Source organism: Pristiophorus japonicus, chromosome 15, assembly GCF_044704955.1.
Source record: "Pristiophorus japonicus isolate sPriJap1 chromosome 15, sPriJap1.hap1, whole genome shotgun sequence".
Taxonomy (NCBI): Eukaryota; Metazoa; Chordata; class Chondrichthyes; family Pristiophoridae; genus Pristiophorus; species Pristiophorus japonicus.
The window spans coordinates 180500725-180525770 of NC_091991.1; the positions used below are offsets into that span (position 1 = coordinate 180500725).

Here is a 25046-nt window from a genome sequence, read left to right on the forward strand (position 1 = left end):
ATTAGCATTTTCAGAAAGCTTTTAGCAAAGTTCCACATGAAAGACTTGTAATTAATCTCAAACCCTTGGGACTAACTATATTGGTTAGTTAATAGAAAACAAGGCAGCAAGAGAACACTGGCGAGGTATAGTGTCAGATTAAGAGGAGGTTGTTAGATGGAGTTCTACAGAGTCAGTGCTTGAACCTCTGTTGCTCCTGCTTTGTGCCAATGATTTGCACACTTACACTAAATGTAACACTAAATTTACAGACAGGACCGAAACAGTGAGAGCAGTAGCGGATGCAGCTGAGGATTTCAGAAGGATTTGAATCAATTATGTAAATAAATGGCAAATGAAACCTGATACTGGCAAATGGAAATGTGTGAATAAATATGTAGTATAAGTATAAAATGAACGGAACAGAATTAGCACGAGGAGTCTTTGGACTGAAAGTAACAGTCAATGTCTAAACAATGCAGCATGGGAATTAAGAAAATGGACAGTGCTGGTGCAGCAACAACAACTTGCATTAATATAGCGCCTTTAATGTAGTAAAAAGGTCCCCAAAGCACTCTGCAGGAGCAATTATCAAACAAAATTTGACACTGAGCCACATAAAGAGATATTAGGACAGGTGACCAAAAGCTTGGTTTTAAGGAGCGACTTAAAGGAGGTAGAAAGACGGGGAGGTTTAGGGAGGGAATTCCAGAGCTTGGGGCTCAGGCAGCTGAAAGCACGTCTGCCAATGATGGAGTGAAGAAAATCAAAGATGCTCAAGAGGCCAGAAGTAGAGGAGTGCAGAGATCGCGGAGGGGTGCAGGAGGTTACAGAGGTAGGGAGGGGCCATGGAGGGATTTGAATTTTAAATTCTCAGTTATAAAGTTGAAACCATCACCAATCTGTCTGCGTTCCTACAACATGTTGAGTGCCATTGAGACCCTCCCCCCACACTTTCAGCACTTTCCAGCTTCATTTCTCCAATATGTCCCTCAGTGACCTCCCAAGCTCTAACCACACAAAATCCAGCTTCTGATTAAAGAAAAGACCATTGCAGCTTAAAGATTTAAATAAAGGAGTTGTCCAAACAAAATCTGAGGGATAACAAGGGATTGGTTGCATTACCGGGAATAAATTACTGAACAATGGACTTGAAGTGGAGGATAACATTTGTAATAAAATAGAGAGGCATACATTAAAGAGAAAAAGAAGTTTATTGGGATGGAAAGCAGGCGGTTAAGAAAGCAAATGGCATGTTGGCCTTCATAGCGAGGGGATTTGAGTACAGGGGCAGGGATGTGTTGCTACAGTTGTACAGGGCCTTGGTGAGGCCACACCTGGAGTATTGTGTACAGTTTTGGTCTCCTAACTTGAGGAAGGACATTCTTGCTATTGAGGGAGTGCAGCGAAGGTTCACCAGACTGATTCCCGGGATGGCGGGACTGACATATCAAGAAAGACTGGATCAACTGGGCTTGTATTCACTGGAGTTCAGAAGAATGAGAGGGGATCTCATAGAAACGTTTAAAATTCTGATGGGTTTAGACAGGTTAGATGCAGGAAGAATGTTCCCAATGTTGGGGAAGTCCAGAACCAGGGGTCACAGTCTAAGGATAAGGGGTAAGCCATTTAGGACCGAGATGAGGAGAAACTTCTTCACCCAGAGAGTGGTGAACCTGTGGAATTCTCTACCACAGAAAGTTGTTGAGGTCAATTCACTAAATATATTCAAAAAGGAGTTGGATGTAGTCCTTACTACTAGGGGGATCAAGGGGTATGGCGAGAAAGCAGGAATGGGGTACTGAAGTTGCATGTTCAACCATGAACTCATTGAATGGCGGTGCAGGCTCGAAGGGCCAAATGGCCTACTCCTGCACCTATTTTCTATGTTTCTATGTGCCGAGTAATGTTCCACAGGGATCAATGTTAAGTTGTTTAATTGGTTCCTGGGATGTGGGCGTCACTGGCAAGGCCGGCATTTATTGCCCATCCCTAATTGCCTAAGGTGGGGGTGAGCCGTTTTCTTGAACCACTGCAGTCGTGTGGTGAAGGTGCTCCCACAGTGTTGTCAGGGAGGGAGTTCCAGGAGTTGACCCAGCGATGATGAAGGAATGACTGATATATTTCCAAGTCAGGATGATGCTTCCGATGTCCCTGACGACTACGTGTGCGGGAAGTGTATCCGCCTCTAGCTCCTGACGGACCGCATTGCGGCACTGGAGCTGAGGGTGATTCACTCTGGAGCATCCTCGATGCTGAGAATGACGTGAATAGCACGTTTAGCGAGTTGGTCTTACCGCAGGTAAAGGGTACACAGCCAGATAGGGAATGGAAGACCAACAGGAAGAGCAGTGCGAGGAAGGTAGTGCAGGGGTCCCCTGCGGTCATCCCCCTGCAAAACAGATATAACGCTTTGGGTACTGTTGAGGGGGATGACTCATCAGGGGAGAGCCGCAGCAGCCAGGTTCATGGCACAGTGGGTGGCTCTGCTGCACAGGAGGGCAGGAAAAAGAGTGGGAGAGCGATAGTGATAGGGGATTCTATTGTAAGGGGAATAGATACGCGTTTCTATGGCCGCAGCCGAGACTCCAGGATGGTATGTTGCCTCCCTGGTGCAAGGGTCAAGGATGTCTCAGAGCGGGTGCAGGACATTCTGAAAAGGGGGGGTGAACAGCCAGTTGTCATGGTGCACATTGGTACCAACGATATAGGTAAAAAAAGGGATGAGGTCCTACGAGACAAATTTAGGGAGCTAGGAGTTAAATTAAAAAGTAGGACCTCAAAAGTAGTAATCTCAGGATTGCTACCAGTGCCATGTGCAAGTCAGAGTAGGAATCGCAGGATAGCTCAGATGAATATGTGGCTTGAGGAGTGGTGCAGAAGGGAGGGATTCAAATTCCTGGGACATTCTGGTGGAGGTGGGACCAGTACAAACCGGTTGGTCTGCACCTGGGCAGGATCGGAACCAATGTCCTAGGGGGAGTGTTTGCTAGTGCTGTGGGGAGGAGTTAAACTAATATGGCAGGGGGATGGGAACCTATCCAGGGAGACAGAGGGAAATAGAATGGGGGCAGAAGCAAAAGATAGAAAGGAGAATAGTAAAAATGGAGGGCAGAGAAACCCAAGGCAAAAAGCAAAAAGGGCCACATTACAGCAAAATTCTAAAGGGGCAAAGTGTGTTAAAAAGACAAGCCTGAAGGTTCTGTGCCTCAATGCGAGAAGTATTCGGAATAAGGTGGATGAATTAACTGCGCAGATAGCATTTAATAGATACGATGTGATTGGCATCACGGAGATGTGGCTCCAGGGTGACCAAGGCTGGGAACTCAACATCCAGGGGTATTCAGCATTTAGGAAGGATAGACAGAAAGGAAAAGGAGGCAGGGTGGCGTTGCTGGTTAAAGAGGAAATTAATGCAATAGTAAGGAAGGACTTTAGCCTGGATGATGTGGAATCTGTATGGATGGAGCTGCGGAATTCCAAAGGGCATAAAACGCTAGTGGGAGTTGTGTATAGACCACCAAATAGTAGTAGTGAGGTTGGGGACAACATCAAACAAGAAATAAGGGATGTGTGCAATAAAGGTACAGCAGTAATCATGGATTACTTTAATCTGCATATTGATTGGGCTAACCTAACTGGTAGCAATGCGGTGGAGGAGGATTTCCTGGAGTGTATTAGGGATGGTTTTCTAGACCAATATGTCGAGGAACCAACCAGGAAGCTGGCCATCCTAGACTGGGTGATGTGTAATGAGAAGGGACTAATTAGCAATCTTGTTGTGCGAGGCCCTTTGGGGAAAAGTGTCCATAATATGGTAGAATTCCTTATTAAGATGGAGAGTGACAAAGTTAATTCGGAAACTAGGGTCCTGAACTTAAGGAAAGGTAACTTCGACAGTATGAGGTGTGAATTGGCTAGAATAGACTGGCCGAGGATACTTAAAGGGTTGACGGTGGATAGGCAATGGCAAACATTTAAAGATCACATGGATGAACTTCAGCAATTGTACATCCCTGTCTGGAGTAAAAATAAAACTGGGAAGGTGGCTCAACCGTGGTTAACAAGAGAAATTAAGGATGGTGTTAAAGCCAAGGAAGAGGCATATAAATTGGCTAGAAAAAGCAACAAACCTGAGGACTGGGAGAAATTTAGAATTCAACAGAGGAGGACTAAGGGTTTAATTAAGAGAGGGAAAATAGAGTACGAGAGGAAGCTTGCAGGGAACATAAAAACTGACTGCAAAAGCTTCTATAGATATTTGAGGAGAAAAAGATTAGTAAAGGCAAACGTAGATCCCTTGCAGTCAGATTCAGGAGAATTTATAATGGGGAACAAAGAAATGGCAGACCAATTGAACCAATACTTCGGTTCTGTCTTGACGAAGGAAGATACAAATAACCTTCCGAATGTACTAGGGGACAGTGGGTCTAGTGAGACGGAGGAACCGAAGGATATCCTTATTAGGCGGGAAATTGTGTTTGGGAAATTGATGGGATTGAAAGCCGATAAATCCCCAGGGCCTGATAGTCTGCATCCAAGAGTACTTAAGGAAGTGGCCCTAGAAATAGTGGATGCATTGGTGATCATTTTCCAACAGTCTATCGACTCTGGATCAGTTCCTATGGACTGGAGGGTAGCTAATGTAACATCACTTTTTTAAAAAGGAGGGAGAGAGAAAACGGGCAATTATAGACCGGTTAGCCTGACATCAGTAGTGGGAAAAATGTTGGAATCAATCATTAAGGATGAAAGAGCAGCGAATTTGGAAAGCAGTGACAGGATCGGATCAAGTCAACATGGATTTATGAAAGGGAAATCATGCTTGACGAATCTTCTGGAATTTTTTGAGGATGTAACTAGCAGAGTGGACAAGGGAGAACCAGTGGATGTGGTGTATTTGGACTTTCAAAAGGCTTTTGACAAGGTCCCGCACAAGAGATTGGTTTACAAAATTAAAGCACATGGTATTGGGGGTAATGTACTGACGTGGATAGAGAACTGGTTGGCAGACAGGAAGCAGAGAGTCGGGATAAACGAGTCCTTTTCAGAATGGCAAGCAGTGACTAGTGGAGTGCTGCAGGGCTCAGTGCTGGGACCCCAGCTCTTTACAATATACATGAAAGATTTAGATGATGGAATTGGATGTAATATCTCCCAGTTTGCGGATGACACTAAACTGGGTGGCGGTGTGAGCTGTGAGGAGGACGCTAAGAGGCTGCAGGGTGACTTGGACAGGTTAGGTGAGTGGGCAAATGCATGGCAGATGCAGTATAATGTGGATAAATGTGAGGTTATCCATTTTGGGGGCAAAAACACGAAGGCAGAATATTATCTGAATGGCAGCAGATTAGGAAAAGGGGAGGTGCAACGAGACCTGGGTGTCATGGTTCATCAGTCATTGAAAGTGGGTACAGCAGGCGGTGAAGAAGGCAAATGGTATGTTGGCCTTCATAGCTAGGGGATTTGAGTATAGGAGCAGGGAGGTCTTAATGCAGTTGTACAGGGCCTTAGTGAGGCCTCACCTGGAATATTGTGTTCAGTTTTGGTCGCCTAGTCTGAGGAAGGACATTCTTGCTATTGAGGGAGTGTAGCGAAGGTTCACCTGACTGATTCCAGGGATGGCTGCGCTGTCATATGAGGAGAGACTGGATCAACTGGGCTTTTATTCACTGGAGTTTAGAAGGATGGGCGGGGATCTCATAGAAATGTATAAGATTCGGACAGGTTAGATGCGGGAAGAATGTTCCCGATGTTGGGGAAGTCCAGAACCAGGGGACATAGTCTTAGGATAAGGGGTAGGCCATTTAGGACTGAGTTGAGGAGAAACTTCTTCACTCAGAGAGTTGTTAACCTGTGGAATTCCCTGTGCAGAGAGTTGTTGATGCCAGTTCATTGGATATATTCAAGAGGGAGTTAGATATGGCCCTTACGGCTAAAGGGATCAAGGGGTATGGAGAGAAAGAAGGAAAGGGGTACTGAAGGAATGATCAGCCATGATCTTATTGAATCGGGGTGCAGGCTCGAAGGACCGAATGGCCTACTCCTGCACCTATTTTCTATGTTTCTATGTAACTTTGAAACATAGAAACATAGAAAATAGGTGCAGGAGTAGGCCATTCAGCCCTTCTAGCCTGCACCGCCATTCAATGAGTTCATGGCTGAACATGAAACTTCAGTACCCCCTTCCTGCTTTCTCGCCATAACCCTTGATCCCCCGAGTAGTAAGGACTTCATCTAACTCCCTTTTGAATATATTTAGTGAATTGGCCTCAACTACTTTCTGTGGTAGAGAATTCCACAGGTTCACCACTCTCTGGGTGAAGAAGTTTCTCCTCATCTCGGTCCTAAATGGCTTACCCCTTATCCTCAGACTGTGACCCCTGGTTCTGGACTTCCCCAACATTGGGAACATTCTTCCTGCATCTAACCTGTCTAAACCCGTCAGAATTTTAAACGTTTCTATGAGGTCCCCTCTCATTCTTCTGAACTCCAGTGAATACAAGCCCAGTTGATCCAGTCTTTCTTGATAGGTCAGTCCCGCCATCCCGGGAATCAGTCTGGTGAATCTTCGCTGCACTCCCTCAATAGCAAGAATGTCCTTCCTCAAGTTAGGAGACCAAAACTGTACACAATACTCCAGGTGTGGCCTCACCAAGGCCCTGTACAACTGTAACAACACCTCCCTGCCCCTGTATTCAAATCCCCTCACTATGAAGGCCAACATGCCATTTGCTTTCTTAACCGCCTGCTATACCTGCATGCTAACCTTCAATGACTGATGTACCATGACACCCAGGTCTCGTTGCACCTTCCCTTTTCCTAATCTGTCACCATTCAGATAATAGTCTGTCTCTCTGTTTTTAACCACCAAAGTGGATAACCTCACATTTATCCACATTATACTTCATCTGCCATGCATTTGCCCACTCACCTAACCTATCCAAGTCACTCTGCAGCCTAATAGCATCCTCCTCTCAGCTCACACTGCCACCCAACTTAGTGTCATCCGCAAATTTGGAGATACTGCATTTAATCCCCTCGTCTAAATCATTAATGTACAATGTAAACAGCTGGGGCCCCAGCACAAAACCTTGCGGTACCCCACTAGTCACTGCCTGCCATTCTGAAAAGTACCCATTTACTCCTACTCTTTGCTTCCTGTCTGACAACCAGTTCTCAATCCACGTCAGCACACTACCCCCAATCCCATGTGCTTGGAGGAGAATTGCAGGCGTAGGTGTTCCCATGTGCCTGCTGCCCTCGTCCTTCTCGGTGGTAGAGGTCGCGGGTTTGGGAGGTGCTGCCGAAGAAGCCTTGGCGAGTTGCTGCAGTGCATCTTGTAGATGGTACACACTGCAGCTACGGTGCGCCGGTGGTGGAGGGAGTGAGTGTTTAAGGTGATGGATGGGCTGCCAATCAAGTGGGCTGCTTTGTCCTGGATGGTGTCGAGCATCTTGGGCATTGTTGGAGCTGCACTCATCCAGTCAAGTGGAGAGTATTCCATCACACTCCTGACATGTGCCTTGTAGATGTTACAGAGGCTTTGGGGAGTCAGGAGGTGAGACACTCACCGCAGAATACCCAGCCTCTGACCTGCTCTTGTAACCAGAATATTTATGTGTCTGGTCCAGTTAAGTTTCTGGACAATGGTGACCCCCCAGAATGTTGATGGTAAGGTATTCGACGATAGTAATGCCGTTAAATGTCATGGAGCGGTGGTTAGACTCACTTTTTGAAGATAGTCATTGCCTAGCACTTGTGTGGCGTGAATGTTACTTGCTACCTATGTGCCCAAGCCTGAATGACATCCAGATATTGCTGCATGCGGGCACGGACTGCTCCATTATCTGAGGGGTTGCGAATGGAACTGAACACAGTGCAGTCATCAGCGAACATCCCCACTTCTGACCTTATGATGGAGGGAAGGTCATTGATGAAGCAGCTGAAGATGGTTGGGCCTAGGACACTGCCCTGAGGAACTCCTGCAGCGATGTCCTGGGGCTGTGATGATTGACCTCCAACCACTACAACCATCTTCCTTTGTGCTAGGTATGCCTCTAGCCAGTGGAGAGTTTTCCCCGATTCCCATTGAGTTCAGTTTTACTCGGGCTCCTTGATACCACATTCGGTCAAATGCTGCCTTGATGTCGAGGCCAGTCACTCTCACCTCACCTCTGGAATTCAGCTCTTTTGTCCATGTTTGGAGTAAAGCTGTAATGAGATCTGGAGCCGAGTGGTTCTGGTGGAACCCAAACTGGGCATCGATGAGCAGGTGATTGGTAAGTGCCACTTGATAGAACTGTCAATGACTCTTCCATCACTTTGCTGATGATTGAGAGTAGATTGATGGGTCGGTAATTGGTCAGATTGGACTTGTCCTGCTTTTTTTGAACAGGACATATATGGGCAGTTTTCCACATTGTCAGGTAGGTGTCGGTTTTGTAGCTGTCCTGGAACAGCTTGGCTAGAGGCGCGACTAGTTCTGGAGCACAAGTTTTCAGCACAACAGTCAGGATGTTGTCAGGTCCCATAGCCTTTGCTGTATCCAGTGCGCTCAGCCGTTTATTGATATCACGTGGAGTGAATCGAATTGGCAGAAGACTGGCTCTGTTATGGTGGGGACCTCAGGAGGAGGCCGACATGGATCATCCACTCAGCACTTCTGGCTGAGGATGGTTGCAATCGCTTCAGCCTTGGCTTTTGCTCTTGCATGTTGGGCTCCGCCATCATTGAGGACAGGGATATTCATGGAGGCTCCTGCTCCCGTTAGTTGTTTAATTGTCCACCACCATTCACGACTGGATGTGGCAGGACTGCAGAACTTTGATATGATCTGTTGATTGTGGGATCGCTTAGCTTTGTCTTTAGCATGCTTCTTCTGCTGTTGCAGCTTCCCCAGGTTGGCACCTCAGTTTTAGATATGCCTGGTGCTGCTCCTGGCATACTTTTCATTCACTAATGGTAATGGTAGAGTGAGGGATATGTCAGGCCATGAAGTAACAGATTGTGGCGGAATACAATTCTGCTGCTGCTGATGGCTCACAGCACCCTGTGAATGCCCAGTTTTGAGCTGCTATATCTGTTCTGAATCTATCCCAACAAGATGGAGGATGGCCTCAGTGTGAAGACAGGACTTCGTCTCCACAATGACTGTGCAGTAGAAACATAGAAACATAGAAAATAGTTGCAGGAGTAGGCCATTCGGCCCTTCGAGCCTGCACCGCCATTCAATGAGTTCATGGCTGATCATTCCCTCAGTACCCCTTTCCTGCTTTCTCTCCATATCCCTTGATCCCCTTAGCCGTAAGGGCCATATCTAACTCCCTCTTGAATATATCCAATGAACTGGCATCAACAACTCTCTGCGGCAGGGAATTCCACAGTTTAACAACTCTCTTAAGTGAAGAAGTTTCTCCTCATCTCAGTCCTAAATGGCCTACCCCGTATCCTAAGACTATGTCCTCTGGTTCTGGACTTCCCCAACATCGGGAACATTCTTCCCGCATTTAACCTGTCCAGTCCCGTCAGAATCTTAGATGTTTCTGAGATCCCCTCTCATCCTTCTAAACTCCAGTGTATAAAGGCCCAGTCGATCCAGTCTCTCCTCACGTGACAGTCCAGCCATCCCTGGAATCAGTCTGGTGAACCTTCGCTGCACTCTCTCAATAGCAAGAACGTCCTTCCTCAGATTTGGAGACCAAAACTGAACACAATATTCCAGGTTAGGCGTCACTAAGGCCCTGTACAACTGCAGTAAGACCTCCCTGCTCCTATACTCAAATCCCCTAGCTATGAAGGCCAACATACCATTTGCCTTCTTCACCGCCTGCTGTACCTGCATGCCAACCTTCAATGACTGATGAAGCATGACACCCAGGTCTCGTTGCACCTCCCCTTTTCCTAATCTGCCGCCATCCAGATAATATTCTGCCTTCGTGTTTTTGCCCCCAAAGTGGATAAGCTCACATTTATCCACATTATACTGCATCAGCCATGCATTTGCCCACTCACCTAACCTGTCCAAGTCACCCAGCAGCCTCTTAGCATCCTCCTCACAGCTCACACCGCCACCCAGTTTAGTGTCATCTGCAAACTTGGAGATATTACACTCAATTCCTTTATCTAAATCATTAATGTATATTGTAAAGAGCAGGGGTCCCAGCACTGAGCCCTGTGGTACTCCACTAGTCACTGCCTGCCATTCTGAAAAGGACCCGTTTATCCCGACTCTCTGCTTCCTGTCTACCAACCAGTTCTCTATCCACATCAGTACATTACCCCCAATACCATTCGCTTTGATTTTGCATACCAATCTCTTGTGCGGGATCTTGTCAAAAGCCTTTTGAAAGTCCAAATACACCACATCCACTGGTTCTCCCTTGTCCACTCTACTAGTTACATCCTCAAAAAGTTCCAGAAGATTCGTCAAGCATGATTTCCCTTTCATAAATCCATGCTGACTTAGACCGATCCTGTCACTGCTTTCCAAATGCGCTGCTATTTCATCTTTAATAATTGATTCCAACATTTTCCCCACTACTGATGTCAGGCTATAATTACCCGTTTTCTCTCCCTCCTTTTTTAAAAAGTGGTGTTACATTAACTACCCTCAGTCCATAGGAACTGATCCAGAGTCGATAAACTGTTGGAAAATGATCACCAATATTTCTAGGGCCACTTCCTTAAGTACTCTGGGATGCAGACTATCCGACCCCGGGGATTTATCAGCCTTCAATCCCATCAATTTCCCGAACACAATTTTCCGCCTAATAAGGATATCCTTCACTTCCTCCTTCTCACTGGACCTACTGTCCCCTAGTATAATCGGAAGGTTATTTGTGTCTTCGTTCATGAAGATAGACTGAAGTATTGGTTCAATTGGTCTGCCATTTCTTTGTTCCCCATTATAAATTCACCTGAATCTGACTGCAAGGGACCTACGTTTGTCTTCACTAATCTTTTTCTCTTCACATATCTATAGAAGCTTTTGCAGTCAGTTTTAATGTTCCATGCAAGCTTCCTCTCGTACTTATTTGCCCCCTCTTAATTAAACCCTTAGACTTCCTCTGTTGAATTCTAAATTTCTCCCAGTCCTCAGGTTTGTTGTTTTTTCTAGCCAAATTATATGCCACTTCCTTGGCTTTAACACCATCCTTAATTTCCCTTGTTAGCCATGGTTGAGCCAACTTCCCAGTTTTATTTTTACTCCAGACAGGGATGTACAATTGCTGAAGTTCATCCATGTGATCTTTAAATGTTTGCCATTGCTTATCCACCGTCAACCCTTTAAGTATCCTTTGCCAGTCTATTCTAGCCAATTCATGCCTCATACCATCAAAGTTACCTTTCCTTAAGTTCAGGACCCTAGTTTCCGAATTAACTGTGTCACTCTCCATCTTAATAAAGAATTCTACCATATTATGGTCACTCTTCCCCAAGGGGCCTCGCACAACAAGATTGTTAATTAGTCCCTTCTCATTATACATCACCCAGTCTAGGATGGCCAGCTCTCTAGTTGGTTCCTCGACATATTGGTCTAGAAAACCATCCCTAATACACTCCAGGAAATCCTCCTCCACCGCATTGCTACCAGTTTCGTTAGCCCAATCAATATGTATATTAAGGTCGCCCATGATAACTGCTGTACCTTTATTGCACACATCCCTTATTTCTTGTTTGATGCTGTCCCCAACCTCACCACTACTGTTTGGTGATCTGTACACAACATCCACTAGCGTTTTCTGCCCTTTGGTATTCCGCAGCTCCACCCATACCGATTCCACATCATCCAGGCTAATGTCCTTCCTTACAATTGCATTAATTTCCTCTTTAACCAGCAACGCCACCCCGCCTCCTTTTCCTTTCTGTCTATCCTTCCTAAATGCTGAATACCCTTGGATGTTGAGTTCCCAGCCTTGGTCACCCTGGAGCTATGTCTCCGTGATGCCAATTACATCATACCCGTTAACTGCTACTTGCGCAGTTAATTCGTCCACCTTATTCCGAACACTCCTCGCATTGAGGCACAGAGCCTTCAGGCTTGTCTTTCTAACACTTTGCCCCTTTAGAATTTTGCTGTAATATGGCCCTTTTTGTTTTCTGCCTTGTGATTCTCTGCCCTCCATTTTTACTATTCTCCTTTCTATCTTTTGCTTCTGACTCCATTTTATTTCCCTCTATCTCCCTGCATAGGTTCCCATCCCCCTGCCATATTAGTTTAACTCCTCTCCAACAGCACTAGCAAACACTCCCCCTAGGACATTGGTTCCGGTCCTGCCCAGGTGCAGACCATCCGGTTTGTACTGGTCCCACCTCCCCCAGAACCGGTTCCAATGCCCCAGGAATTTGAAACCCTCCCTGCTGCACCACTGCTCAAGGCACGTATTCATCTGAGCTATCCTGTGATTCCTACTCTGACTAGCACGTGGCACTGGTAGCAATCCTGAGATTACTACTTTTGAGATCCTACTTTTTAATTTAACTCCTAGCTCCTTAAATTCATCTCATAGAACCTCATCCCGTTTTATACTAATAGTCGCTGCTACCAATGCTGTCATGAACAGATGAATCTGCAATAGGTAGATTGGTGAGGACAAGATCAAGCAGGTTTTTCCCCTCATGTTGGTTCTTTCACCACCTGCTGCAAGCCCTGTCTGACAGCTATGTCCTTCAGGACTCGGCCAGCAGTGATGCTACTGAGCCACTTGGTGATGGACATTGAAGTCCCCCACCCAGAGTACATTCTGTGCCCTTGCTATCCTCAGTACTTCTTCCAAGTGGTGTTTGACATGGAGGAGTACTGATTAGGGTTAGGGTTAGGTTAGCTCATGGGGTCCGGAGTCAATGTTGTGGACTCCCAGGGCCACTCCCTCCCGACTCTGTACCACTGTGCTGCCACCTCGGGTGGGTCTGTCCTGCCGGTCGGACACGACATATCTCGGGATGATGATGGAGGAATCTGGTATGAAAGGTATGATGCTGTGAGTATGACTATGTCAGGCTGTTGCTTGACTAGTCTGTGGGACAGCTCTCCCAATTTCGGCACAAGTCCCCAGATGTTGGTGAGGACAACTTTGCCGGGTCGACTGGGCTGGGTGTGTCATTGTCGTGTCCATAGCCGATGCCGAGGTCGATGCCGGGTGGTCCGTCCGGTTTTATTCTTATTGTTTTTCGTAGAGGTTTGTTACAACTGAGTGGCTTGCTATGCTATTTCAGAGGGCAGTTAATTGTCAACCACATTGCTGTGGATCTGGAGTCACTTATAGGCCAGACCGGGTAAGGACAGCAGGTTTCCTTCCCTGGAGGACTTTCGTGAACCAAATGGGTTTTTATGACAATCTGATAGCTTTTTATTCCAGATTTGTTTATTTAACTGAATTTAAATTCCCCAGCTGCCGTGGTGGGATTTGAATTCACGTCTCTGGATCATTAGTCCAGTAACATAACCACTTTGCTACCATTCCCTTACTGACTGTTATTTACGAAAGATGGCCCTGGGATTAAGAATTGAGGAAACATCAAAATTTGCTGATGACACCAAATTGAGGGCAAGGTAAATTGTGTTCAGAGTTGTGAAAAACAGCAGGAGGACATAGACAGCTGATCAAGATTGGGCAAACTGGTGGCAGATGCAGTTCAGTATAGATAATGGACAGAGGAGCAGGACGACCTTGGTGTGCAGCTACCTGGGTCCTTCACGGCGACTCTGCAAGCAGGTAAGGACATAAAAAGACAAACGCAATACAAAAGCAAGGCGGTCGCACTGAACTTGTATTTCACCCACTTTAACTGTGCACAGTTTTGCATATTCCACAATAGGAAGCAATGGAAAAGCTGCAGCATAGATTCGCTGGTATAGTTCCAGGGATCAGGGGTCACAGTCATGAAATGAGACTTGAAACGCTAGGTCTGAGAAGGTTAAGGGGTGACCCGATAATGGTCTTCGAGATTATGAAGGATGATCATAGGGTAAAATGGTGATGGGTTGTTCTCAGTGGGCAGGAAGATGGTAATGTGAGGAACACATTTAAGATAATCACAAAAGAACTATTGGGGAGGTTAGAAAAAATTACTTTACACACGGAATTCTCTCTGACACAATATATTGAAGCAGAATCTATAAGACTCCTTGAAAATGAGGAATGTTAAAGGCTCTCGGAAGCAAACAAGAGTGCAATTGTATGAGATGGTTCATGTGGTGACAAACACTGGCACAGAATCAATGGGCTGAATGGCCTGTTTCTGTGTTGGAACATTCTACGATTCTATTAAGTGCTCGCCATCCATTTTCAGGACTATTTGTTTAGTTCAATTTGTTTGGCGGGGGGGGGGGGGAGGGGATATACTAATCCTGTAAACTCCATAGTATCATTTTAAAAGCGTTGAGATTTTTCGTGAACCGAAAGATCTTTTAATAATACATTTAAGTTCATTTATTTAATTCGACCCTCATTCCTTTGAAGTTCTCCTTTCAAAAGTCATATGCCTTAAAATTAGATTGTATGAAAATGAGTGTAAAGAGGCTTCATGGGTTTTTATTAAAATCCTTTGGCTGCTATTTTACGAGACACTGATTGATTGATCTGTTTATTTCAAATTCCTTCGTACAGTGTCACTTCAAGGCCACATATTCCTGTCCTGGCACACTCATTGACAGGCAATCTTACACTTGATCACACTGTGCTCACTCGTCCCCAGAGATTTCACTCCCTCTAAATTATGGATGCTGTATTCTCCTTTCCCTCCTCGACGTGTTGCACTGAGGTGACACCATCCATAGGCTTGGGGTTTGCTTTCAGACTGCATGAGCTCAAGGTCCCTGCTACCCCCTCGAGTCCAGGTCCAACAGCAAGTCACGGATGAGTAAAATGTTTCTCAAGCTTAAGATTGGCAAGATTGAAGACAACTTCTTTGGACACTGGGAAAAACACCTCAATATGGTCCTCAGCTCCACCCCGTCACCCGAGCTGGTCAATCAGTCTGAATTGGGGAACGTACAAACACAGTGTGCTGTTTGACACTGAGCTGAGCTTCAAGTACTAGGACTGCCTACTTTTACCTCCACATTGCTCAACTCTACCCCTCTCTCACCCTACTGCTCCGAAACCCCTCACCTATGCTGCCTTCTCCTGCAGGATCAACTGCCCCAATGATCTCCCTGCTAACCTCCTAAGCTCCACTCCATCCACTACAACGTGCTCAGAATTCCATTGCCTACGCTCTAACCCGCATTAAATCCAACTTCCCTGTCCTCACCAAGCCAGCCTCCAATGCATTTGATTCAAGATTTTTGTGCTTGGCTTAAAAAAAAATCTCTCCATAGTCTTGCTCCTTTCTACCCTGCAACTTCCTAAAGCCTGATGTGGCCTTTACCCTGAACTCTTCCAACTTTGGCCTCCCACCCCGGCTGATAATTTCAGTGACCAAGCTGTCAGCCAACTTTGCCCCTCACTCGGGAACACTTTCCCTTAACCCTGTCACCTTGCTCCTGCAAAGCCTCCTCAGAACCTACTGTTGTGACCATGTTTTTGGTCATTTCTCCTAACTCTTCTATCAATGTAGACCGTTCAGTGGTGGCTTTCTCGCCGCTGAATCAGGAGGTCGTAGGTTCAGGCCCCACTCTAGGATTTGAGTGCATAATTTAGGCTGACACTTCGGTGCAGCACTGAGAGTTATGCATGATTAGAGGTGCAATCTTTGGATGAAATTTCTGTTTTCTCAGCTGGACGTAAATGGTGCTATAAGAGCAGGAAGTTCTCCCGATGTCCTTGGCCAACATACCTCCCTCAATCAACACCACCGTAACAGATGAACTTGTAATTCATCTCATTGTTGTTTGTGGGACCTTGCTGTGCACAAAGTGACTGCCACAGTTGCCTGCAAAACAAGAGTGACAATCCTTCAAAAGTAATTAATTGGCTGTATGGCACTTTGGGACTTCCTGAGGACATGATGGCGCTATAGAAATGCAAGATCTTTCACTTTGCTCTGTATTTTCACCACTATGAAGTGCCCAGGTATGTTTTATTGTGCGTAAAGATGCTCGATAAATGTAAGTTGTCCTGTTTGTGTGCGAGTACTAGGTCCAGGTACGAGTTGGCCTCAGTTGGGACCTTTAACATATTGTGTCAAAACAACAATCCTGTATTATTTCTGATTCTGATGACGCACTTCCCTCATCAGGCACAGAGAACTTTAGGGAAGAGCAAGACTACGGCGAGGTTTATAAAGACAAGGACAAAGATTTTAGATTGATTGCATTAGGGCCTGGGTTGGTGGAGCCAGGGCCGATAGGGAGGTGGGATTGGGTCAGGACAGAGGGCAGGCAGCAGTAGCTGGGTAAGTTATGGCTTGTGTAGGGTAAACATAGAAAATAGGTGCAGGAGTAGGCCATTCGGCCCTTTGAGCCTGCACCTCCATTCAATATGATCATGGCTGATCATGCAACTTCAGTACCCCACTCCTGTACCTAACCTGTCCAATTCCATCAGAATTTTATATGTTTCGATGAGATCCCCTCTCATTCTTGTAAATTCCAGTGAATATAAGCCTAGTCGATCCAGTATTTCTTCATATGTCAGTCCTGCCATCCCAGGAATCAGTCTGGTGAATCTTTGCTGCAAAAATGTCCTTCCTCAGATTAGGAGACCAAAACTGAACACAATATTCCAGGTGTGGCCTCACCAAGGCCCTGTACAACTGCAGTAAGACCTCTCTGCTCCTATACTCAAATCCCCTCACTATGAAGGCCAACATGCCATTTGCCTTCTTCACCGCCTGCTGTACCTGCATGCCAACTTGCAATGACTGATGAACCATGACACCCAGGTCTCGTTGCACCTCCCCTTTTCCTAATCTGTTACCATTCAGATAATATTCTGCCTTCCTGTTTTTGCCACCAAAGTGGATAACCTCACATTTATCCACATTATACTGCATCTGCCATGCATTTGCCCACTCACGTAACCTGTCCAAGTCATCCTGCAGCCTCTTAGTATCCTCCTCACAGCTCACACTGCCACCTAGCTATCAGTAACCCTGTGAACATGACCTCTATCAGAAACCCTGTGCACATGACCTTTATCAGTAACCCTGTGCACATGACCTTTATCAGTAACCCTGTGAACATGACCTTTATCAGTAACCCTGTGCACATGACCTTTATCAGTAACCCTGTGCACATGACCTTTATCAGTAACCCTGTGCACATGACCTTTATCAGTAACCCTGTGCACATGACCTCTATCAGTAACCCTGTGCACATGACCTCTATCAGTAACCCTGTGCACATGACCTTTATCAGTAACCCTGTGAACATGACCTCTATCAGAAACCCTGTGCACATGACCTTTATCAGTAACCCTGTGCACATGACCTTTATCAGTAACCCTGTGCACATGACCTTTATCAGTAACCCAGTGCACATGACCTTTATCAGTAACCCTGTGCACATGACCTTTATCAGTAACCCTGTGAACATGACCTCTATCAGAAACCCTGTGCACATGACCTTTATCAGTAACCCTGTGCACATGACCTCGATCAGTAACCCTGTGCACATGACAAGTGAGGAAGAAAGCAACAGATTGCTGGAAGCTATCGATGAATTGGTCAGTTGGGCAGAAAAGTGGCAAATGGAATTCAATCCTTAAAGTGTGAGGTAATGCATTTGGGGAGGGGCAACAAGACAAGGCAATTGGCATTTTCCTTGGACCAGAGGAGGATGAGGGGAGATTTAATTGAGGTGGATACAATTATGAGGGGCCGAGATAGAGTGGATATGAAGAACCTATTTCCCTTAGCAGAGGGGCAATAATACATTCTGAAGGGAGTGCAGAAGGTCAGAGAATCTGTATTCGTATTGTCGGCCTGCATCTGGCCCAGTCCCTTCAAACACAGCTCCACATTGAGAATGTGGCACTAGCCAATGTATCCCTTGGTGCCATCAAATCAGCTTTCTGAACTTCCAAAGTATTGTAAACATCATTGGCTATCTTTATGATATGAGCTGCATCATAAAATAAATGGGGTAACAGTTTGATTTCCTCTCCCGCTTAAAATGTGTGCTTGTGTGACAAATTGCGGCTAGTGGTCAGTGTGAACAGGTAATGGTGTGCAGCCCACAACTGACTCCTCATTCTCTCTGCAGGAATCGTCAGGGCTTCCAGTGTATTCCCGATACTGAGCGTGGGATTACTGTTTCTTGGAGGCATCTGTGTTGCGGCCGGTGAATTCTACAAGAGCAAACACAACGTTGTCCTCAGCTCTGGGATTTTTTTCGTAGCAGCAGGTTTGTCATTTTTAAATTGAAACTATTAACTGAACTCATTCCCTGACTTTCAGCCAATGCTCCACATTCAACTCTGACTCTAAACTTCACACCTGTTTGCTCACCTCACATCCATTCTCGAGATTTAAATCTGCTTTGCAAAAATGGACTGAGTGGTGCAGTGGGTCACAAACTGACCTTTCACACTCTGGGTCACGGGGTCACACACTGACCTTACACACTCTGGGTCACGGGGTCACACACTGACCTTTCACACTCTGGGACACGGGGTCACACACTGACCTTTCACACTCTGGGTCACGGGGTCACACACTGACCTTTCACACTCTGGGAAAGTGGGTCACACACTGACCTTTCACATTGTGGGACCCGGAGGGGGTCATACAATGACCTTTCACACTCTGGGTCACGGGGTCACACACTGACATTTGACACTCTGGGGCACTGGGTCACACACTGACCTTTCACACTCTGGGACAGTGGGTCACACACTGACCTTTCACACTCTGGGACATGGGGTCACACACTGACCTGTCACAGACTGACCTTTCACAATCTGGGTCAGTGGGTCACACACTGACCTTTCACACTCTGGGACACGGGATCACACACTGACCTTTCACACTCTGGGACACGGGATCACACACTGACCTTTCACACTCTGGGACACTGGGTCACACACTGACCTTTCACACTCTGGGTCACGGGGTCACACACTGACCTTTCACACTCTGGGACACGGGGTCACACACTGACCTTTCACACTCTGGGACACAGGGTCACACACTGACCTTTCACACTCTGGGTCACGGGGTCACACACTGACCTTTCACACTCTGGGAAAGTGGGTCACACACTGACCTTTCACATTGTGGGACCCGGGGGGGGTCACACAATGACCTTTCACACTCTGGGGCACTGGGTCACACACTGACCTTTCACACTCTGGGACACTGGGTCACACACTGACCTTTAACACTCTGAGATACCGGGCCACACACTGACCTTTCACACTCTGGGACACGGGGTCACACATTGACCTTTCACACTCTGGGACACGGGGTCACACATTGACCTTTCACACTCTGGGAAAGTGGGTCACACACTGACCTTTCACACTCTGGGTCATGTGGTCACACACTGACCTTTCACACTCTGGGACATGGGGTCACACACTGACCTTTCACAATCTGGGACACTGGGTCACACACTGACCTTTCACACTCTGGGACATGGGGTCACACATTGACCTGTCACAGACTGACCTTTCACAATCTGGGTCAGTGGGTCACACACTGACCTTTCACACTCTGGGACACGGGATCACACACTGACCTTTCACACTCTGGGACATGGGGTCACACATTGACCTGTCACAGACTGACCTTTCACTATCTGGGTCAGTGGGTCACACACTGACCTTTCACACTCTGGGACAGTGGGTCACACATTGACCTTTCACACTCTGGGACAGTGGGTCACACACTGACCTTTCACACTCTGGGACAGTGGGTCACACACTGACCTTTCACACTCTGGGACACGGGGTCACACACTGACCTTTCACACTCTGGGACACGGGGGTCACACACTGACCTTTCACACTCTGGGACACGGGGTCACACACTGACCTTTCACACTCTGGGACACTGGGTCACACACTGACCTTTCACACTCTGGGACACGGGGTCACACACTGACCTTTCACACTCTGGGACACGGGGTCACACACTGACCTTTCACACTCTGGGACACGGGGTCACACACTGACCTTTCACACTCGGACACGGGGTCACACACTGACCTTTCACACTCTGGGATACTGGGTCACACACTGACCTTTCACACTCTGGGTCACGGGGTCACACACTGACCTTTCACACTCTGGGACACGGGGTCACACACTGACCTTTCACACTCTGGGACACGGGGTCACACACTGACCTTTCACACTCTGGGTCACGGGGTCACACACTGACCTTTCACACTCTGGGAAAGTGGGTCACACACTGACCTTTCACATTGTGGGACCCGGGGGGGTCACACAATGACCTTTCACACTCTGGGTCACGGGGTCACACACTGACCTTTCACACTCTGGGACACTGGGTCACACACTGACCTTTCACACTCTGGGTCACGGGGTCACACACTGACCTTTCACACTCTGGGACACGGGGTGTCACACTGACCTTTCACACTCTGGGAAAGTGGGTCACACACTGACCTTTCACATTGTGGGACCCGGGGGGGGTCACACAATGACCTTTCACACTCTGGGGCACTGGGTCACACACTGACCTTTCACACTCTGGGACACTGGGTCACACACTGACCTTTCTCACTCTGAGATACCGGGCCACACACTGACCTTTCACACTCTGGGACACGGGGTCACACATTGACCTTTCACACTCTGGGACACGGGGTCACACATCGACCTTTCACACTCTGGGAAAGTGGGTCACACACTGACCTTTCACACTCTGGGTCATGTGGTCACACACTGACCTTTCACACTCTGGGACATGGGGTCACACACTGACCTTTCACAATCTGGGACACTGGGTCACACACTGACCTTTCACACTCTGGGACATGGGGTCACACATTGACCTGTCACAGATTGACCTTTCACAATCTGGGTCAGTGGGTCACACACTGACCTTTCACACTCTGGGACACGGGATCACACACTGACCTTTCACACTCTGGGACACGGGATCACACACTGACCTTTCACACTCTAGGACACTGGGTCACACACTGACCTTTCACACTCGGACACGGGGTCACACACTGCCCTTTCACACTCTGGGATACTGGGTCACACACTGCCCTTTCACACTCTGGGACACGGGGTCACACACTGACCTTTCACACTCTGGGACACGGGGTCACACACTGACCTTTCACACTCTGGGACAGTGGGTCACACACTGACCTTTCACACTCTGGGACACTGGGTCACACACTGACTTTTCACACTCTGGGACACGGGGTCACACACTGACCTTTCACACTCTGGGACACGGGGTCACACACTGACTTTTCACACTCTAGGACACGGGATCACACACTGACCTTTCACACTCTGGGACACGGGGTCACACATTGACCTTTCACACTCTGGGACACGGGGTCACACACTGACCTTTCACACTCTGGGACACAGGGTCACACTGACCTTTCACACTCTGGGACACGGGGTCACACACTGACCTTTCACACTCTGGGACACGGGGTCACACACTGACCTTTCACACTCGGACACGGGGTCACACACTGCCCTTTCACACTCTGGGACACGGGGTCACACACTGACCTTTCACACTCTGGGACACGGGGTCACACACTGACCTTTCACACTCTGGGACAGTGGGTCACACACTGACCTTTCACACTCTGGGACACTGGGTCACACACTGACTTTTCACACTCTGGGACACGGGGTCACACACTGACCTTTCACACTCTGGGACACGGGGTCACACACTGACTTTTCACATTCTAGGACACGGGATCACACACTGACCTTTCACACTCTGTGACACGGGGTCACACATTGACCTTTCACACTCTGGGACACGGGGTCACACACTGACCTTTCACACTCTGGGACACAGGGTCACACTGACCTTTCACACTCTGGGACACGGTGTCACACACTGACTTTTCACACTCTGGGACACTGGGTCACACACTGACCTTTCACACTCTGGGACAGTGGGTCACACACTGACCTTTCACACTCTGGGACACGGGGTCACACACTGACCTTTCACACTCTGGGACACGGGGTCACACACTGACCTTTCACACTCTGGGACAGTGGGTTACACACTGACCTTTCACACTCTGGGACACAGGGTCACACACTGACCTTCACACTCTGGGACATGGGGTCACACACTGACCTTCACACTCTGGGACATGGGGTCGCACACTGACCTTTCACACTCTGGGACAGTGGGTCACACGCTGACCTTTCACACAATGATGTATTTGATCTCCTCTCTGTTCATCCACACAGAGTGCCTCAACCTTCCCTAGGCCAGTAACTCCCACTTACCCTCACGTTTCTTGTGCATCATCCACCCTTCATTACTCAGCTCTATAATAACAGCCTTTCTGTTACACGCCACTCACTACACAATGCAAACTGACAAGTTGTCACTCTTGGCTCAGTGTGTAGCACTCTCTCGCCTCAGTCAGAGGTTGTAGATTCAATTCCCACTCCAGGGACTCGAGTACATAATCTTGGCTGACACTTCCGTGCAGTACTGAGGGACTGTTGCCTTGTTACAGGTGTCGTCTTTCAAAGATTCCATGGCACTTGTTGGAGGAAGAGCACGGGAATTCTCCCGGTGTCCTGGCCAATATTTATCCCTCAAACCAATACCCGTAACACAAAAAAAAATTGGATTATCTGGTCGTTATCTCATTGCTGTTTGTGGGAGCTTGCTGGGTGCACATTGGCTGCTGTGATTCTCACATTACAACAGTGACTATGCTTCAAAAGCTTTGGGACGTCCTGAGGTTGTGAGAGGCACGATATAAATGCAAGATCTTTCATAAGAACATAAGAATGAGGAGCAGGAGTCGGCCCACTGCGCCATTCAATATCATGGCTGATCTTCGACCTCAACTGTACTTTCCCACCAATCTCCATATCCCTTGATTTCCCCCAGAGTCCAAGAGTCGATCGATCTCAGTCAGGAATTGACCTTAACCCCATCATAAAGCTTTGGTTTATAACATTGCCTCTTGCAATGCATCTTCTGGTTCTCTCTATAATGATATCAATGTTGCATCACACTCTGTAATGGTGACAATGTCCTTTCCCTCCTCTTCTTAGGTTTAAGCAACATAATAGGAATCATAGTGTACATATCGGCAAATGCCGGAGACCCCGGACAAAGCGATTCCAAAAAGAACAATTATTCTTACGGATGGTCCTTCTATTTCGGGGCGCTGTCATTCATCATCGCCGAGACTGTGGGGGTGCTGGCAGTGCACATGTACATCGACAAACACCGGCAGCTGAGGGTCAAGTCTCGCCACGAGGTGCTGAAGAAATCCACGCTGGCCCGAATTCCCAGCTACAGATACAGGTTCAGGAGGAGGTCGAGTTCGCGCTCCACCGAGCCTCGGTCCAGAGACCCCTCTCCAGTCGGAGGCAAAGGCTACACCACGCAGCCCACAAACGAGATATCAATGTACACGCTGTCTAGGGACCCTTCCAAAGCAGTCGTCGCGACCAGCGTCGCTTCTGAACGGGACCCCAAGTTCCTGCAAGTCCGCAACTGCGTTTCCAAAGACTCGAAGGACGCTCTCCAGGCAAACCCGGCCAACAGACGCACCACCCCCGTGTGACACACCCCCCCCCCCCGGTACATGGCCATGAGCTCTGGCCAACCGCAAGTGGGATCTCAATGCTTGTGTGAGCGAGCGCCCAGAAGGAAAAACTGTTCAATGAGAAGATCTGGCTGCTCCTGTTGTAGGGTTTGTCTGCGGAGAATTTGGTGCAGCCAACATTTCAATGTGAAATCGGAGGCAAATGTCGGTGCCTGAGATTAGAAGATCCCTCACCCACCCCCCACTCCCCTTTCATGGAAGTGTTTAGTGTCATAAAGAATTTTCTATTTAAGACCAACTGAAACTGGTTCCCGAGATATCGCCAGGCAATTGCGGATAAAACGGCTCCACTTTTCTCAATTTCTCCTGCATGTCTCTTCTGGACTTTCCCTTTCACTGACAGCCTTCCCACTATAAAAAGGAGTACCTAGTTTTTATAAGAGAAGCATTGATTTCAATCCTAGCATTTTAATGCTTCATATTTTATTAACATTCTGAATAAAACGAGCGCAGTTTAAATTAAATAGTTTAGCTGCCAAAAGCACAGAATTAGAAAATGAACCTCGATGATTTATGTAAAAAGTTAACAGCGGAAATAAATGCACAAGGACATTCAACAGCTGACGTTGCTCCTTATTTGTCTGAGCTTTGCTTCAGATGCTTACAATCTGCTGACAAAAGAGGGCGAGGAAGGAGGGCTGGTTTATCAGTGTCGGATATGGGTGTCGGGTGTCAGTGCCCACTGTCGGGTGTCAGTGCCCACTGCCGGGTGTCAGTGCCCAGTGCCGGTGTCAGTGCCCACTGTCGGTGTCAGTGCCCAGTGCCGGGTGTCAGTGCCCAGTGTCAGTGCCCACTGTCAGTGCCCACTGTCGGGCGTCAGTGCCCACTGTCGGTGTCAGTGCCCAGTGCCGGGTGTCAGTGCCCAGTGCTGGTGTCAGTGCCCAGTGCCGGGTGTCAGTGTCCAGTGCCGGGTGTCAGTGCCCAGTGCCGGGTGTCAGTGCCCACTGCCGGTGTCAGTGCCCAGTGCCGGGTGTCAGTGCCCACTGTCGGTGTCAGTGCCCAGTGCCGGTGTCAGTGCCCACTGCCGGTGTCAGTGTCCACTGTCGGGTGTCAGTGCCCACTGCCGGGCGTCAGTGCCCAGTGCCGGTGTCAGTGCCCACTGTCGGTGTCAGTGCCCACTGCCGGTGTCAGTGTCCACTGTCGGGCGTCAGTGCCCAGTGCCGGGCGTCAGTGCCCAGTGCCGGTGTCAGTGCCCAGTCAGTGCCCGCTGTCGGTGTCAGTGCCCAGTGCCGGGTGTCAGCGCCCACTGTTAGTGCCCAGTGCCGGGCGTCAGTGCCCACTGTCGGGTGTCTGTGCCCAGTCAGTGCCCGCTGTCAGTGTCAGTGCCCACTGTCGGGTGTCAGTGCCCAGTGCCGGG

At 47.9% G+C, this 25046-nt stretch overlaps 1 protein-coding gene across 1 annotated transcript in view; it reads left to right on the top strand.

Annotated features, from left to right (window-relative positions):
* The window catches only part of LOC139280539 (voltage-dependent calcium channel gamma-3 subunit-like), a 276400-nt gene extending 252264 nt beyond the window's left edge, over nucleotides 1–24136 (top strand). Inside the window, exons 3-4 of the mRNA XM_070900024.1 lie at nucleotides 18131–18271; nucleotides 23130–24136. Of these exons, the coding sequence (XP_070756125.1) occupies nucleotides 18131–18271; nucleotides 23130–23647 (659 nt within the window). The 3' untranslated portion in view covers nucleotides 23648–24136. The remainder of the gene's footprint in view (nucleotides 1–18130; nucleotides 18272–23129) is intronic.
* Nucleotides 24137–25046: the final 910 nt, after the last annotated feature.